Source organism: Hyperolius riggenbachi, chromosome 9, assembly GCF_040937935.1.
Source record: "Hyperolius riggenbachi isolate aHypRig1 chromosome 9, aHypRig1.pri, whole genome shotgun sequence".
NCBI lineage: Eukaryota > Metazoa > Chordata > Amphibia > Anura > Hyperoliidae > Hyperolius > Hyperolius riggenbachi.
The window spans coordinates 222,146,570-222,163,043 of record NC_090654.1 but is presented as its reverse complement, the minus strand read 5'-3'; the positions used below and the strand labels follow the sequence as shown (position 1 = coordinate 222,163,043).

General features: G+C 42.7%; 1 protein-coding gene across 8 annotated transcripts in view; it reads right to left on the bottom strand.

Annotated features, from left to right (window-relative positions):
* The window catches only part of RALGAPA1 (Ral GTPase activating protein catalytic subunit alpha 1), a 335,676-nt gene that overhangs the window by 235,110 nt on the left and 84,092 nt on the right, over positions 1–16,474 (bottom strand). For all 8 annotated transcript variants that reach the window (XM_068254030.1, XM_068254031.1, XM_068254033.1 and 5 more), the window contains exons 6-10: positions 13,621–13,798; positions 11,958–12,073; positions 6,831–6,969; positions 3,971–4,179; positions 305–535 (exon numbers count right to left, since the gene is read on the bottom strand). In XM_068254030.1, the coding sequence (XP_068110131.1) occupies positions 305–535; positions 3,971–4,179; positions 6,831–6,969; positions 11,958–12,073; positions 13,621–13,798 (873 nt within the window). The remainder of the gene's footprint in view (positions 1–304; positions 536–3,970; positions 4,180–6,830; positions 6,970–11,957; positions 12,074–13,620; positions 13,799–16,474) is intronic.

The window sequence follows — 16,474 nt, the reverse complement described above, 5'->3', positions numbered from 1 at the left end:
CACCAGCAGTCTCTGGTCCTTAAGGGGAGGGTGGGGCTACATTCAATGTATAGATATAGTAAGTGTTTCTGATGCTAAAAATCAGCATAAATGAATGTAAAAGTTGATATTCTGATTAATTAACTGCATTCTACTATATGACAGTGCCTCTTTAACTTAGTTTGTCTTAAAAACTGTCAACTGCATGTTTCAGTCACTTTTAAGTTAAGATAATTATCAGCAGCAAATGGATACATACACCACCCTTTTGGATGCCACACCCGGCAGGGCATTGTTAAATTTGCATGTCATAGATTGTGCCTACCTGTCGGAAGATCTCAATGACAAAGTCTACATTGGTGCGCCTGCTGGAGAAGAACCTGCGGATGATCTCGTAGTCGGTCACATGCTCCTCAGCAATGCTGCACAGGCTGGAGACACTCGGCTCGCGCTCTGTAAGGGTGCTGGTGTTTGAGTGGGATTGCTCGGGCTCTGTGGTCCTTTCCCCACTCTCATTCCTACTTTCTTCCTGGGCAGCCAGGTTGGCAGCAGCTCTCTGGATAAGAAAATATAAACATTATACAACAAACAGGAATAGTAACGTCATATTACAGGCAATGTGGTGTAGATGTGCTTTTACTCTTGAAAATTACATGAAATTAGTAAAGGGGAAATGATCTGTTTTCTATTTATAAATTTTCACCTTCATGAAGAAAACATGATCCTCATCTGATCATCGTCATACTTTGAGGGTATTTTAACAAGCTGTGTTACGCCAACATACCGGTGATTGTCCTGGAGCTGCTCACATAATACATTGCAGTAGTCTTCCTGGTATAAAATTACCGATGGGAGTGCTTTGCTGTAGGGAATGAGAGGGCAGTCTGAAATTTTACATCCTGCATTTTGCAGGCTCCTGAGCAAGCACTGAATCAATGACACAGAGGTGAGAACTCTAGTACGTCCTGCACACCAACATGTACAGTTATGATTTACAGCAAATTTACTGGAACTTCATACACCACCATTGTCGATAGGGGCCAGTGCAGGTGTGATAGTCATTCTCACCTGATAGGAGACACTTGCTGGATCCACTGAAATAACAATGTACAGGTCTCTGGTAGCCTTTAAAAGGTACCGTATATACTCTAATACAAGTCGACCTCGTGTATAAGTCGACGCCAATATTCAACCCTCTTAAGCTGGAATTTATTGACTCAAGTATAAGACTACCCAGCAAAGTGAATGGCTACACTTGGGGCTCAGGAGGGGTTAGTGGCTGCACTGCTTACAGTATTTCAGTCATTAACCCCTCCTGTCCCTTAAATGCAGCCAATACCTCATCCAGGCTCCCCAAGTGCTGCAATTATTCACTCACTTTAATGCAGCCCAGTATTTCTCCCCTGCCCCTTTCCTTGTTAATTGTTGTAGCCAGGATTTTCACACCTGTGTTTTCTGTGCATTTCCTTTCCTCGAAGTATCACTTACTACAGGGTAAATTGCTGCAAATGGGAATGACACTATTAGTACACACATAACTCGGTGTGGTCAGAGTTGCCTGTGATTCGTGTATAAGTCAACCCCAATACTTTTGTGAAGTGAATCAGACCTAAATTTTTAGACTTATACTCGAGTATATACAGTACTTCCACTGATACCACTTTGTGGTTTCCTACATATCTAACTGGTTGATCACTACAAACGTACACAGTATAAAGCTAGGTAGACATGCATTACTATTCCGTCATCCTTTGGTGCCCCCGCATAGCAACAGAGTGCATCGTCAGCTACATAGCTGATTTTGTGGCCCTAAAGCCTGGCCCAGAGATGTCCCCATCCCCAAAGGGCAATATCAGTCAAAGTCTATAGTGAATGAGCTACAAAGACCAGCACAAGGTCACAAAGTGGAGGTTCAGATGGAATTTTGATGGTGGCTACTAAAGAAAACAAACAGTTCAACAACATAGATCCAGTGGCAAGCATTTGAGAGATAGGGCTAGCACGCTAGCACTCGCCTCCACAACGGTAGTATTGTGCTGAGATGAAGAATTTAAAACACAGAATTATGAAATGGTGTACAGATGATACAGCAGTTTCTATAAATGTTTCTGTTACTCTGTACAGCACCATGGAAAAATGATCCATATGTCTCGAGGAGTACTTGAGAGACTGTTATCCATGGCAGAGGGTGCTTGAGATGATGTTATTAACCATAGTAGGTACTTGACAAATATAATCTTTCAATAAAGTGTACATGCTACACGTACTTATGGTGAGAAACACTGCTTCATGGCCTTTAAAGAAAACCTGAAAATAAAATACACTTATAAAATGGCTAATTGTCTGTGTAGCAGCAAAAGTAAAAAACAAACAACAAAAAACTCATAAGATGGCCATACACTTTAAAGCCCCATCTACATCATACGATTCTTTGTGCGATTCGATTACGATTGTATTTACGATCCGATTTAATCCGACATGTCCGATTCGATTCATTTCGATTTGCCATTGCAAAACAATGGCAAATTGAGTGGATTTGAATCGAATCCCAAACGGACATGTCGGATTTAATCAGATCGTAAATAGAATCGTAATCGAATTGCACAAAGAATTGTATCGTGTAGCTGGGGCTTTAGATTTGCAGCAGATTCGACCATCAGATAGATTATTGTCAGATGTCTGTCAAGTCGAATCAGGAATCTATCTAATGTTTTCCACACACTATAAACAGATTTCCAATAGATTTTAGAATGACATCTATTGGAAATCAATGTACCGTAATTGCATTATTGGACCATTATATCCAATGCAACTCTATGGGAGATCGATCTGCTGCAAGCAGCAGATCAACTTTGATTTTCCATCCTGTCAGATAGATCAAATCAATCGCAAATTAATCGATCAATTTGATAGAATCAATGGCAGGCTGAAATTGATCAGTGTACGGGTCCCTTTATTCCTATTTTTCATTTACGGTTACATTTGATTTCAGAAGTTTATAAAGTAACCATTGATACAATCTGGTTTACTCAGCAGCATGCAAAAATAAATAATGAACATTGAAACTCTACAGCTCTCTTTTGTTATCAGCAGTGTTTGCTCACCCAGATAAAAATAATTTGTATACAGATAGAGAACACTGCTCCTTTATGCTGGGAAAACACATTCCTGTCCAATCGACAGGTAACCTGACAGGAAGTTGCATCGTGTGTGCATGTCCAAACTGCTCCCGATCAATAAAGGCATCGATTTTCTAATAACTTCACAAAATTGATTAACCTTTTATCAATCAGAAACAGATTGGACATGTCATAAATAATCATTGGATTCCCGTCAATCGGATAGAAAGTTGCAACGTGTGTTCCCAGCATTGGTGGCTAGAGAGGCATTTTGTTTTAGCACGGACCCGAACAAGGTAGGCCATTTCCACTGGAGCCCGAGTGGGACAGTGCTAGTGCACAAGGAGGCCACTATTCAGGAACGGGCTGACATACGAGCACGGAGCAAGTCTCTTTAGGACCCAGTGGCTTTCCACTGCCGAGACACGCATCCTATTTTCCCTATTTTAAAAGCCACAGGATAACTCTAGGATATGTACTTAACTTAAAAGGAACCTTAAGTGACTGCGAGGGCACAGGATAGTTGCAGGGGGCTGGTAGAAGCCCCAGGTAAGTAAAACTCTTTTTTGAGTTAAGGTTCCCTTTAAAGCTCCTTAAGAAAAGTGAACGTGAGTAAGAAAACAATAAAAAGAAAATTGCTATGGGTAGATACATAATACTTCTGGGAGAAATTTACAATATGGGGCTAATTCACTAAATAGAGACATTGTCATCTTTACCAGTGTGGACCGATGAAAATTTTGATTTAGTATAATTCCCCCATGTACTGGGCTAGGTGGTTAAAATGAAAACAGACCAGAGTGAAAATTTCTGTCCAAGATTCATTGATGCCCATATGCACACATACTCTTCGTTATTTGCTTGGAGCATACCTGTATATTCTTTGGCACATTCTCCCCTTCAGTCCCGGGAATGTGAGTCCCCGTGTGTGGCTTGGGTTCCAACCAGAAAGACACCAGCCATCGAATGACGATCACCCGGGCATTGAGAAAGGGCTCTTTGGTGCAGTAATAAGCCTCATTGCTCTCTGTGTCCCTTCGGATCAGCATGTAAAGAGGTTTTGGTCTCATCTGCGGTATCTCTGGAAAAGTACATGGTGTATGAATGATTCAATTGTGCAAGCACATTTAAATGCATTGCCTGTAATTGCAAAAAGTTCATTGTTTTGCAGCAAATCTGATTTTAAAACTGTAAAAATGGCTCTATCACCCTTTAAAGGGGAACTTCAGCCTAAATAAACATACTGTCATTAAGTTACATTAGTTATGTTAATTAAAATAGGTAATGCAATCTCTTAATGCTCGTACACACGGCGGATTTTCCCAAATGAACCGTCGTTTGGACGTCCAAACGACCGGTCGTTTGGACGTCAAATCGGGCGTGTGTACAGTCTGTCATTGAGCTGATAAGACTGGACTTGAGCGATCCAAACGACGGGTCGTTTGTGAAAATCCGATGTGTGTATGTACCTTTACCCACCGTTTTAAAAGGGGACAGCCATCTTTTGAATGGGGCAGCCAACTTTTTGGTTGAAAGGAGGTGACAGGGAGCATGAGACACAGTTCCAACTGTCCTGTGTCCTAATCAACCCCTCCTAGCTGTGCGCTAGGCTTCAAATCTCAAATTCAAAATTAAAAAAAATTGTGCCAAAACAGCAGAATGAGAACTGCAACATCAGAAATCACATCATGCCTTGCACAGCATCAGGGGAAAATCCCTGAGGAGTTTTCTTCTGTGCAGCTAAAAATGAGGCTTGGGTAAGAAAAACAAAGTTCTGATTCTGTGAAACTGTTAAACACCAAGCCTTTTCAGTTTTTTAGTCTGGAGGCTCACTTGAAGGCCCCCTTCAGGCTGATCGGTCTCTCGATGTCCTCCTCCGCCATGGGTCCCGGTAATCTAGCGAGTTGGGGCATAGTGCGCATGCGCAGCTTGGCCGCATGCCCCCCATCGCGTTCCTGTCACCGAGAGAGTACTACTGTACAGGCTTAGTACGCTCGGTGGGGAGCGTAAAAACTGGCTGGATTACCGGAACCCATAGTGGAAGATCCCGCTGGTGGAGGAGGACAGCGAGAGACCGATCAGCCAGAAGGAGGCTGAAGGAATTCCCAGGTATTAATACATTACTTCTTTTACTTCATCTCAAATTTACTTTAAGTACAATCCTGCAGCGTCAAAGCGGAAAGAGCCATCGTGCTTGCTCAATTTCTTCTTTTACTTCAGCTCTGGTACCCTTTAATCCAAAAGTGTAGGAACCGTACAATGTCACATTACCAGGAAAGCCTCAAAGTAGGCAAAACCAACTGTGATTGGATAAATGTATCCATAAACTAAAAGGCTTAGCCTTGCTGTGACCGATGTTTTGCCATTTTGCACAATAAAAGGACAAAATATTTGGCATTAATGGTGTGTTGCAGAGCCTTTTTGTTTATGGATATAATTTTTCCTGCTTCTGGCATGTAGCTCTGCACCACCTACACCCCGAGAAAGAGAAGGCTGGTAGCAGTTAATTCACCATGTCTGTCATTGGATAAGTTCCTCGTTAAAGTGGATCCGAGATGAACTTTTACTCATTGCATAATTGTGTTCCTTTCCTATTGTTTATAGAGCATGCCTCAAGTCAAATACTTTTTTGTTTTAATACTCTAATTCCCTATAAACTAAATAAGCCAAACCCACAGGTTTCAGAGAGCCTCGGCAGTAACAAAGGCTCATGGGAGCTCAGTCTGGGCAGGAGGCGGAGGAGGTGTTACTAGCCAGAGATTTCAGAGGCAGAGGGGAGTAGGGAGGAGGAGGGGGATTAGGTTTTTCTGCTCAAGATACAGATAAGCTTGCCTCTGTGTAATGTTTACAAACAACATGGCTGCTGTCATTGTATCACAGGAAGACATAATCATATTCTATTAAAGCTGTTTGCAGCTAGATTTGTTGTGTAAACCATCTAAACTTTAGATAAGATATATAGACAAGTTACTTGTTATAGTTAGTTTTTCATCTTGGATCCACTTTAAACTGAACCAGAGACGAAACACCCTCATGTATTTTACCATATATATCAGTGGGAACATTAGAGAAAAAAACTACCCTGCTCTCTGCTTCATTCTTCACTGCTCAGACTGCTTGTTACCAGCCCTGATAAAATCCCCGACTGAGCATTCAGCCTGGCTTTGCTCAGAATCATTATAGCTGAGTCTGTCTTCTCTGATGTCTTTTCAAGCCCAAGCCTGCCCCCTTCTGGCTCTGCTATAATGACTCAGCTATAATGATTCCTGACTGAATGCTCAGTCGAGGATTTTATCAGGGCTGATAACAAGCAGGCTGAGCAGTGAAGAATGAAACAGAGAGCAGGGTAGGTGTTTTCTGTAATGTTCCTACTGATATATATGGTAAAATACATGAGGGTGATTTGTCTCTGGTTCACTTTAAAGCCACAGAATAAAAAGGTTGGGGTGATCCAACAAATAGCAATGATTCTGAAGTACAGTATCTTGTATTTAAATACTTTTCTATAAATGTTTTTGGATTGTGGAACAAATCATCTGAGTATCCATGAATCCTTATTTGGGAAATGCACTTTGATATAAGAGTGCTTTGGATTACAAGCATGTTTCCGGAACAAATTATACTTGCAAACTAAGGTTCCACTGCACACACTGTTCCTCACCTAAGAACTAATGCCTTTCTTGAATAGAGCTAAGCAAAACAGACATAAACAGTTTATGACAATGACCTTACCAAGTACAGGGTTGTATAGGCTGCTTTCTCTGCTCATCGCAGGGAAAATATAAGGCATGTAGTATTTCTTGAAATTTGAGAACAAGAAGGAAAATCCACCTTCCTCCTTTTCTTTGTTGCGCCATTCTAAACTCCGGACCTATTTAACAATCACAAAAAAAAAAAAAATTATCAAATGATTTGCCAATGTGCGAAGGGTTAATCACTTTCACTGTCTGATAGCACCTCTAGTTTAGAAAAGACAATTCAGAGAACATTAATATAGCGCTTTTCTCCTGGTGGACTCAAAGCTCCAGAGCTACAGCCACTAGGGCACGCTCTATAGGCAGTAGCAGTGTTAGGGAGTCTTGCCCAAGGTATCCTAATGGCTTACTGAACAGGAAGAGCCGAGATTCAAACCCAGGTCTCCTGTGTACACTAACCAGCCATATTAGTTTATTCACTTAATTTTATTTAAAGGGAATGTCCGAGTAAATTAAAAAAAAAATTTACTTAGCATGCCCAGTATAAATAAACCTCCAAGTATAGTATACCCAGTATAAATAAACCCCCCAAGTATAGTATGCCCAGTATAGATAAACTCCCAAGTATAGTATCCCCAGTATAAATAAACCCCCCAAGCATGGGCGTCCGCAGCAAATCTGGGTTGGTGTTGTGAAATAGAGCTACGCGCCGAAAAATGGGTGTGGTCATGAACCAGAATGTGGGTGTGGTCATGGGTGGAGACAAGTTTACATGAACTAAGCAATGGTGGGACATTAGATTAGGACAGTGGTGGCGAACCTTTTGGAGGTCGAGTGTCCAAACTGCAAAGTCACTTTACTATCACAAAGTGCCAACAGCAATTTAAACTAAATACAAACGTTTTAACTCATACATGAACATTATGGAAAATTAAGTTGAAAATAAACTGTGAAGATAAACAATTTCATCCATCGTAATCCTGAAAAAAATATTCATTTTTTTTAGAACCTCCCAGTTTCATTTTCTGTTTTAAAAAGCGGAAAAAGTAGGTTTAATGCTATTGTCTCATATGATGATGATTCAGCTTTTTCCATAGTCTCGCAGTTAGCAATCATGTGACCCCCAACAAGACAAATTCAGCAATCATGAGCCCCCCCCCCCCCCCCCATCAAGACAAATTCAGCAATCATGAGGCCCCCAACATGACCAACTCAGCAATCATGAGGCCCCCAACAAGACAAATTCAGCAATCATGAGGCCCCCAACAAGACAAATTCAGCAATCTTGAGGCCCCCAACAAATCATGAGGCCCCCAAAAAGACAAAGTCAGTAACCATGAGGCCCGCAACAAGACAAATTCAGCAGTCATGAGGCACATAAATAGACAGCTTTTCACATAAATAGGCAGAATGCCCCTTTAATATGTAGACACCTCTCACCTGGCAGCAGTTCCCCAAAATACACTCAATCTGACAGCAGTGGTTCCCCAGAAATAGGTAGCCCCAGGTCTATAGGTGTCCCCAGAATAGGTGGCCAGCAGTATAGATGTCCCCAGAACTGGTAGCCAGGGGTAGAGATGTCCCCAGAACCGGTAGCCAGGGGTATATGTGCCCAGTATATGTAGGCAAGGGTATATGTGCCCAGTATATGTAGGCAGGGGTATATGTGCCCAGTATATGTAGGCAGGGGTATATGTGCCCAGTATATGTAGGCAGGGGTATATGTCCCCAGTATATGTAGGCAGGGGTATATGTCCCAGTATATGTAGCCAGGGGTATATGTCCCAGTATATGTAGCCAGGGGGATATGTCCCAGTATATGTAGGCAGGGGGATATGTCCCAGTATATGTAGGCAGGGGGTATATGTCCCAGTATATGTAGGCAGGGGGTATATGTCCCAGTATATGTAGCCAGGGGGATATGTCCCAGTATATGTAGCCAGGGGGATATGTCCCAGTATATGTAGGCAGGGGTATATGTCCCAGTATATGTAGGCAGGGGTATATGTCCCAGTATATGTAGGCAGGGGTATATGTCCCAGTATATGTAGCCAGGGGTATATGTCCCAGTATATGTAGCCAGGGGGATATGTCCCAGTATATGTAGCCAGGGGGATATGTCCCAGTATATGTAGCCAGGGGGATATGTCCCAGTATATGTAGCCAGGGGGATATGTCCCAGTATATGTAGCCAGGGGGTATATGTCCCAGTATATGTAGGCAGGGGTTTATGTCCCAGTATATGTAGCCAGGGGGATATGTCCCAGTATATGTAGCCAGGGGGATATGTCCCAGTATATGTAGCCAGGGGGATATGTCCCAGTATATGTAGCCAGGGGTTTATGTCCCAGTATATGTAGCCAGGGGGATATGTCCCAGTATATGTAGGCAGGGGTTTATGTCCCAGTATATGTAGCTAGGGGGATATGTCCCAGTATATGTAGGCAGGGGGATATGTCCCAGTATATGTAGGCAGGGGTATATGTCCCCAGAAAAAGTAGCCAGGGGTATATGTCCCAGTATATGTAGGCAGGGGTATATGTCCCAGTATATGTAGGCAGGGGTATATGTCCCAGTATATGTAGGCAGGGGGTATATGTCCCAGTATATGTAGGCAGGGGGTATATGTCCCAGTATATGTAGGCAGGGGGTATATGTCCCAGTATATGTAGGCAGAGGTATATGTCCCAGTATATGTAGCCAGGGGGATATGTCCCAGTATATGTAGCCAGGGGGATATGTCCCAGTATATGTAGGCAGGGGGTATATGTCCCAGTATATGTAGGCAGGGGGTATATGTCCCAGTATATGTAGCCAGGGGGATATGTCCCAGTATATGTAGCCAGGGGGATATGTCCCAGTATATGTAGGCAGGGGTATATGTCAACAGAAAAAGTAGCCAGGGGGATATGACCCAGTATATGTAGGCAGGGGTATATGTCTCAGTATATGTAGGCAGGGGGTATATGTCCCAGTATATGTAGGCAGGGGGTATATGTCCCAGTATATGTAGGCAGGGGTATATGTCTCAGTATATGTAGCCAGGGGGATATGTCCCAGTATATGTAGCCAGGGGTATATATGTCCCCAGAAAAAGTGGCCATGTGTGCCCCAGCAGGAGGGGAGCAGCGCAGAGAAGAGGGAGAGCTATGGGCACTCACCTTAGAGGGCTCTCCCTCCCTCTCTTGCTCTCCCCTCCGGAGTCCTGAATGAAGAGTACAGCGGCTGGGCAGCGGGCGGAACTTACCTCCTCTCGACGCGTCGGATGGATTAGCCGCTACTCTGGTCTGATCCAGACCAGAGTGCGGCACCAGAACTTCCGGCGCAGGAGCGAGACGAGGTAAGTTCCGCCCGCTGCACACTTCATTCCGGAGGGGACAGCGAGGGAGAGAGAGCCCCCTAAGGTGAGGGAAGGGGGGGGGGGAGACGTCCGCCCTTCCCCACTGTGCCCATAGCTCTTTCTCTTCTCTGCGCTGCTCCCCTCCTTCTGGCTGCACGGGCACGCGGCCAGGGGGGGGCAGCGGGCGGCCAGGCTCGGGCAGATGCCCGGTTTTGCCGTATGTGCGGACCCCCATGCCCCCAAGTATAGTATGCCCAGTATAGATAAACCCCCAAGTATAGTATGCCCAGTATTAATAAACCCCCAAGTATAGTATTCCCAGTATAAATAAACCCCCAAGTATAGTATGCCCAGTATAGATAAATCCCCAAGTATAGTATCCCCAGTATAAATAAACCCCCAAGTATAGTATGCCCAGCATAGATAAACCCCCAAGTATGTGTATTTGTGTGAGAGAATAAGTGTGTGTGTGTTTTCTTCATCCTAGATCTACTGCTGCCCCCCCCCCCCCCCCCCCCCCGGTAGCCATCCTACACTTGGGACGGTCAACCCAAGCAGGAAATTTGATCCTGAGGATTGGCAGGCACCTAATAGATGCCTGTTGAAAGTATCGGTAACCAGGGTCCCAGGCGGTCAGATGGGCACTCTGTTCCTTCCCTGTCCAGTATCATACCCTCTACTTCTGTAACTGGTTACTAGTAACACATCGAGTGCCCATCAAGTACTTCTTGACTTCTACTGGTGGTTCCTATACATCCTACCACCAAGAGAATCCCATGCTCACACTGACATTCAAGTTTTATATTTCGTTGGAGTCACATCTGGCTGGTGATGCGGGGACTGTGGAAGGAGGTGCAGCCAGCCTGTCAATTAAACTCCTCCCCATCCTCCCTTACAGGAAAAGGGTGGGCTACCACATAAAGGTGATCTGTGCTTTCCATTTTTAATACCTACAAGAGGACAACTGGTATCATAGTAACAGATGGACATAGTTTATGTGCTGTGGTGCAATGTGTCAAACCAGCAGAACTCCCAAACTATATGTGCTTCACCAAGTAACGGCCACTCTGACTGAATAACGACTGATCCTGTACACGCTCGAATATTTGGACTAATTCTATTTGAAGCTTTACTCCTCTAGATTAGAACACAAATATAATTTCTAATGGATCTTGAATCATACACAATTACTAGGCTTGGATTTAACAGAAATTTGAAATTCATTACAAAGCCATCTATGTCTAGGTATTCAAACAGTTTTAGACTATCATACTGTCATAAATCCAACTAAAACCAGGTAGGGTCAACCGAAGAAGGTAATCAGAAAGAATTTAAAGTGGGATAAAACTCTGACATAACGTTCAATAAAAATGTATTTTCCTACTTTTTATTACCTATAAAGTTACCATATTTTATTTTGTGCACAAGTAATATTGTCTGTTTACATATTACAAGTTCCCAAAGTACATTTTATCTGCTCTGAAAGCGGTCATTGCATTTTCTTGCATAGCTGCTGTATTTATATATTAAAATCTATCTAGTGTTCACTTCTCAGCTCTCTGCTTCTACAGAAGGGAGAGTTAATTTTCAGCACAGCTAGGAATATCGCAGACAAAGGAATGTAAACAAAAGAAAATGTCATCTCTTCGGATGTAGCAGCAAGCTTTCCATTGAAGATAAATTGATGTGTTTAACTGTTTGAATGCTGTTCTACTACAATGTATTGTGGTAGCAGATTTTATGCAGTAAATAATCTCTTAGAGCAAAGATGAAATATTGCATTTCATACCACTTTAAGCAATCGCACTAAATTAAATGTCATACCTGTATCACCATATACTTCAACAAGGCCTCAAGGAAATAACTAGTAAGATCCTCCTGTGCTTTATCTCCAGGCTGCGGGGGAACAAGTGGTGTAATCTCTTCAGTTGTAACTTGATCTGAAAAAAAGATTTAGAAATCAACAAACGGTTTGTATATGTGGAGCCCAATTCTAAGAATACATCTTTTTAACACTTTCTGCAGTATGGACATTTATAAAGTCTAATTTTGTGCACCTGTAGGGCCCCTTTCCACTAGCAAGGTTCAATCAGAATCGCAAAACGCATGTGATTTGCAAATTGCAATAGTGAGCATTGTAAAACAGACATCGTGGAACACTATTTCTATTGATGCGTTTGACTGCGCTAAAAAACACATTCTTGTGCGAATCAGTTGCAATTAAGGGCCCATTTCCACTAGCTGCATTGTCGCGGTGTGATCACTGCATCACACTACATAAACCCGCAGGTACTTCGGTCCTCATGCGATACGGCTCAAAATTACCGATATGTGAATCAGATGCATGCTACAAAAATCTGCAGCATGCCATTAATCATTTTCCCTGGGTCCAGTCAATGGAAACTATTCCATTGACTTGCATTGGATGTAGTTTACATGTGGTGCAATGTGATAGGATGGTCGCATTGCGGTTAGTGGAAACGGGCCCTAACAATTGTGCTAGCCCCACTGCTTCCTGGAATCACTAGTAAAAATGCTTTCAAAAAATGCCTGTGATTGTGTTTTGTGATTACAGTGGAAATAGGACAAGTCCGGTAGGAGCGCACACATATGCACATTTGTTCCCTTCATCCCATTGAATGAAGTGGTTAAACATCCCTCCCACATCACATAAGAAACCTAATAATTATCAGAATAACGAGTTTTCCCTAAACCTGAAGTGAGAGGGATTTGGAGGCTGCCATATTTATTTCCATTTACACAGTACCAGTAGCCTGGCATCCTGCTGATGTTTCTGCCATCAGCAGTGTCTGAATCACATACAATATAATTACATATAATACATATAATTTAATACCAGCATATGCAAATTAGGGATGAGCTGCATATGATGTCAATTATTATTAATTATCCCTACAGAGTGGGAGGGGTTTCACCTTTTCAGCTCGATTTTCATTGGCTGGACGACTTTTTCCCCTGTGAGGACTGCATATTCTCTGAGAAATCTGCCATAAGCTTCACACTGGTGGGGAGTTCATTTCCACCTTATAGTTCCTGTTTAACATCTCACTTGGGTTTCAACTGTTATTCTTGTTGACTAAAGGAAAATTCCCCGTTTCAATAGATTTGCAATTTGAATTTTGCAAACATTTTAACCTCAGGTTATCTTGGCAGCGGATAACGAGAAAAGTGGAATATATGATTAACAAATACACATAATTCCCTTTAAATATATAACTCTAATCCTTGGTAATCTTTTTATCTAAATTTTCTTTCTGAATTATTTAATTAAGTTGGACACCTGGCTAAAAAGAGAATTTGAGATATTTTGCAGCTTATAATGTATTAAAGGCAATTTTTTGTTGCTTCTTCTAAATTCCAGTCCAGTGATTCTCCATGGCATTCCCCTTTATGAGTTGCACCCAAGCTCCAGTAACTAATATTCCCAATACTTCTAGGAGGGAAGCTGGATCTCATAGTGTCTTACTTTCCTGTAGATTCAGTGGTAGGTTGATGAGACTATCCAGCGTGTATGTGCCACGGTCAGTAGGGGGCGCTGGGAATCCAGGAACGAGGCAGGCAAACATGCAAAGCTGCTCCCAACTGCAGTTGTTTTGAAGTGCTTGAAGCCACAAGAGAAACAGGCGCATTCCTTCAAGGCGGATCTAAAGATAATCACAGTAATCGATCAGCTTGAGCTTTAACATCAGCAATAAACTTGTATACTGGCCACATTTATAAGTTGATTGAGAACGCTTACCAAACACTAAAAGTAAAATACCCATTACTGAAGACACCCCTTTATGAACCAAAAGATCACTTGTCAAAGTTACCAAATCAATTTATAACTTGAAGTTTAAAAGCCTCCCCCAACAAAGACCAGAGAGTGGCTGGCTTTGGGGAATGGTCTAATGCCAAGTACACACCATACAATTTTCTGCTAGATTGCACCATACAATTTTCTGTTAGATTATTTTCTGTAGAGACTGGTCATCATCTCTGGGGCACTGTCTGCTGGTTATCTCCTGCCGAGTAGAACAATGCCTAATACTTTGGTAGATCCCCAGTTCTCCTTCTGCATGTCTAAGCTCATTGAGCCCTGGTTGTTATGATATAAAAGTGTTTGAAGAGCTCTTCATAACCATTAACTGTTCCACCCACACCATATAGGTGCCGGTAAAGAAAAAGTGGCTGCCCGTGGCATAGATTAAAGACCACTATCGTGAAAAAAGTAGGCAGTTAAAATCTGACAGAACCTAAAGATTTTGGGCCAGTCCATCTCCTCATGGGAGATTCTCAGGGTTTTCTTTGTTTTCAACATCATTTCTTGAACAGCAGTTTAACTGCCAAAATAGTAAGATACCAGCCAGCGTCCCTACTCACTTGCACACGGTTTTGTCAGTTAGACTTTGCAACTGCTGTAAGGAAATGTTTTTGAAAACAAAGAAAACCCTGAGAATCCCCTATGAGGAAATGGACTGGCCCAAAACCTGTTGGTTCTTTCATATTTCAACTGCCTACTTTTTATAATAATCCCCGTGTCTCTAAGTCCTGTCACCCCCAGGTGTGTCCGTGCATTTGCGCTACAGTGCATATACCGCACAGGCAGCAGTTGGGACAGGAGCAGGACAGGACAGGGGACCGGCCAGGTGGGCTAGTGTGCATGCGCGCGGCAGGCAGGCATGTGCTCAGCGGGCATTTGTGAACGCGTGGCGGGCGGGTGTGCATGCAAAGCAGGCGGGCGCGCTGACATGTGGTGGCGGTGACAGACCTAGAGCCCGATTTTTAATGGGCTTAGGTCACTAGTCATGAAGAATTGTAAAAATGTTAATTAATTGTAAACACACACATACAGCGGTATGATATACATTTCTCCAGAGTAAGATGCACTGTAAATTACCTTTTTTTTCTATGTTGCCTTCACTTACAGTAGTTAAAGGACAACTGTAGGGAGGCTGCCATGTTTATTTGTTTGTTTTTTTTCCTTTTGTGCAATACCAGTTGCCTGGCAGCCCTGCTGATCTATTTGGATGTAGTAGTGTCTAAATAACACCAGATACAAGCATGCAGCTAATCTTGTCAGTTCTGACATTAATGTCAAAAATGCCTGATCTGCTGCATGCTTGTTCAGGGTCTATGGCTAAAAGTATTAGAGGCAGAGGATCAGCAGGACAGCCAGGCAACTGGTATTGCATAAAAGGGGAAAAAACATGGCAGCCTCCCTACAGTTTTCCTTTAACCAGCCAGGCGGTATGGACGAGCTCAGCTCGTTCATTACCGCCGGAGGCTGCCGCTCAGGCCCTGCTGGGCCGATTTGCATGAAATAAAAAGCAGCACACGCAGCCGGCACTTTGCCAGCCGCGTGTGCTACCTGATCGCCGCCGCAGTGCGGCGATCCGCCGCGTGCAGCAGCGAAAGAGGGTCCCCCCAGCCGCCTGAGCCCAGCGTAGCCGGAACAAACAGTCCATGACGTCACTCCGCTCATCGCCATGGCGACGAGGTAAGTGAAACAAGGAAGGCTGCTCATTGCAGCCTTCCTTGTTACTTCTGGTCGCCAGAGGCGATCAGAAGAACGCATCCGGAGCGCCCTCTAGTGGGCTTTCATGCAGCCAACTTTCAGTTGGCTGCATGAAATAGTTTTTTTTTATTAAAAAAAAAAACCCTCCCGCAGCCGCCCTGGCGATCTTAATAGAACGCCAGGGTGGTTAATAAAAATCTGACAGGCTTTAGACCAGTCCATCTCCACATGGGGGAATCTCAGTATTTCCTTTATTATTTATTTGAAACAATCTACAAAGATGCCAGCCAGCCTTCCTACTTGTGTGCACACATATTGGCCATTGGATTGAGCAACTGCTGTTCAGTAAGTGCTTTTGAATGTAAAGAAAATATTGAGAATCCCTTATGAGGGGTTGGACTAGTCCAAAATCTGTCTGTGGTTTTACGAATTATAGTGCATTTTGCTATGGGACAAAGGTTTCATGATTGTTGTCCATTAAAGTATGTCTGAATTGAAAGGCATATGGGATATTTTTACATATGGTATTGGTGCATAATAAAAAGCCTTGTGTATTGTTTTAGAGCTACTGTATATGTAAATATTTACTGTACAAGTTAAACACCGATTATAATGTTATACAGTAAAGATTAAATTATCTTTATGATCTGTGTCATTTATTTCTCTTTTTATATTTCTCTTTTTACTAATATTTGTTATGGAGCCTGAGTCCACTAAGTGACATCTTTGTATACTTGTTTAAAATAAGATTATGAAAAGAAAGATATTATTAATAAAAAAGAGGTATATGGAGGTTGACATACAGTATTTATTTCCTTTTAAA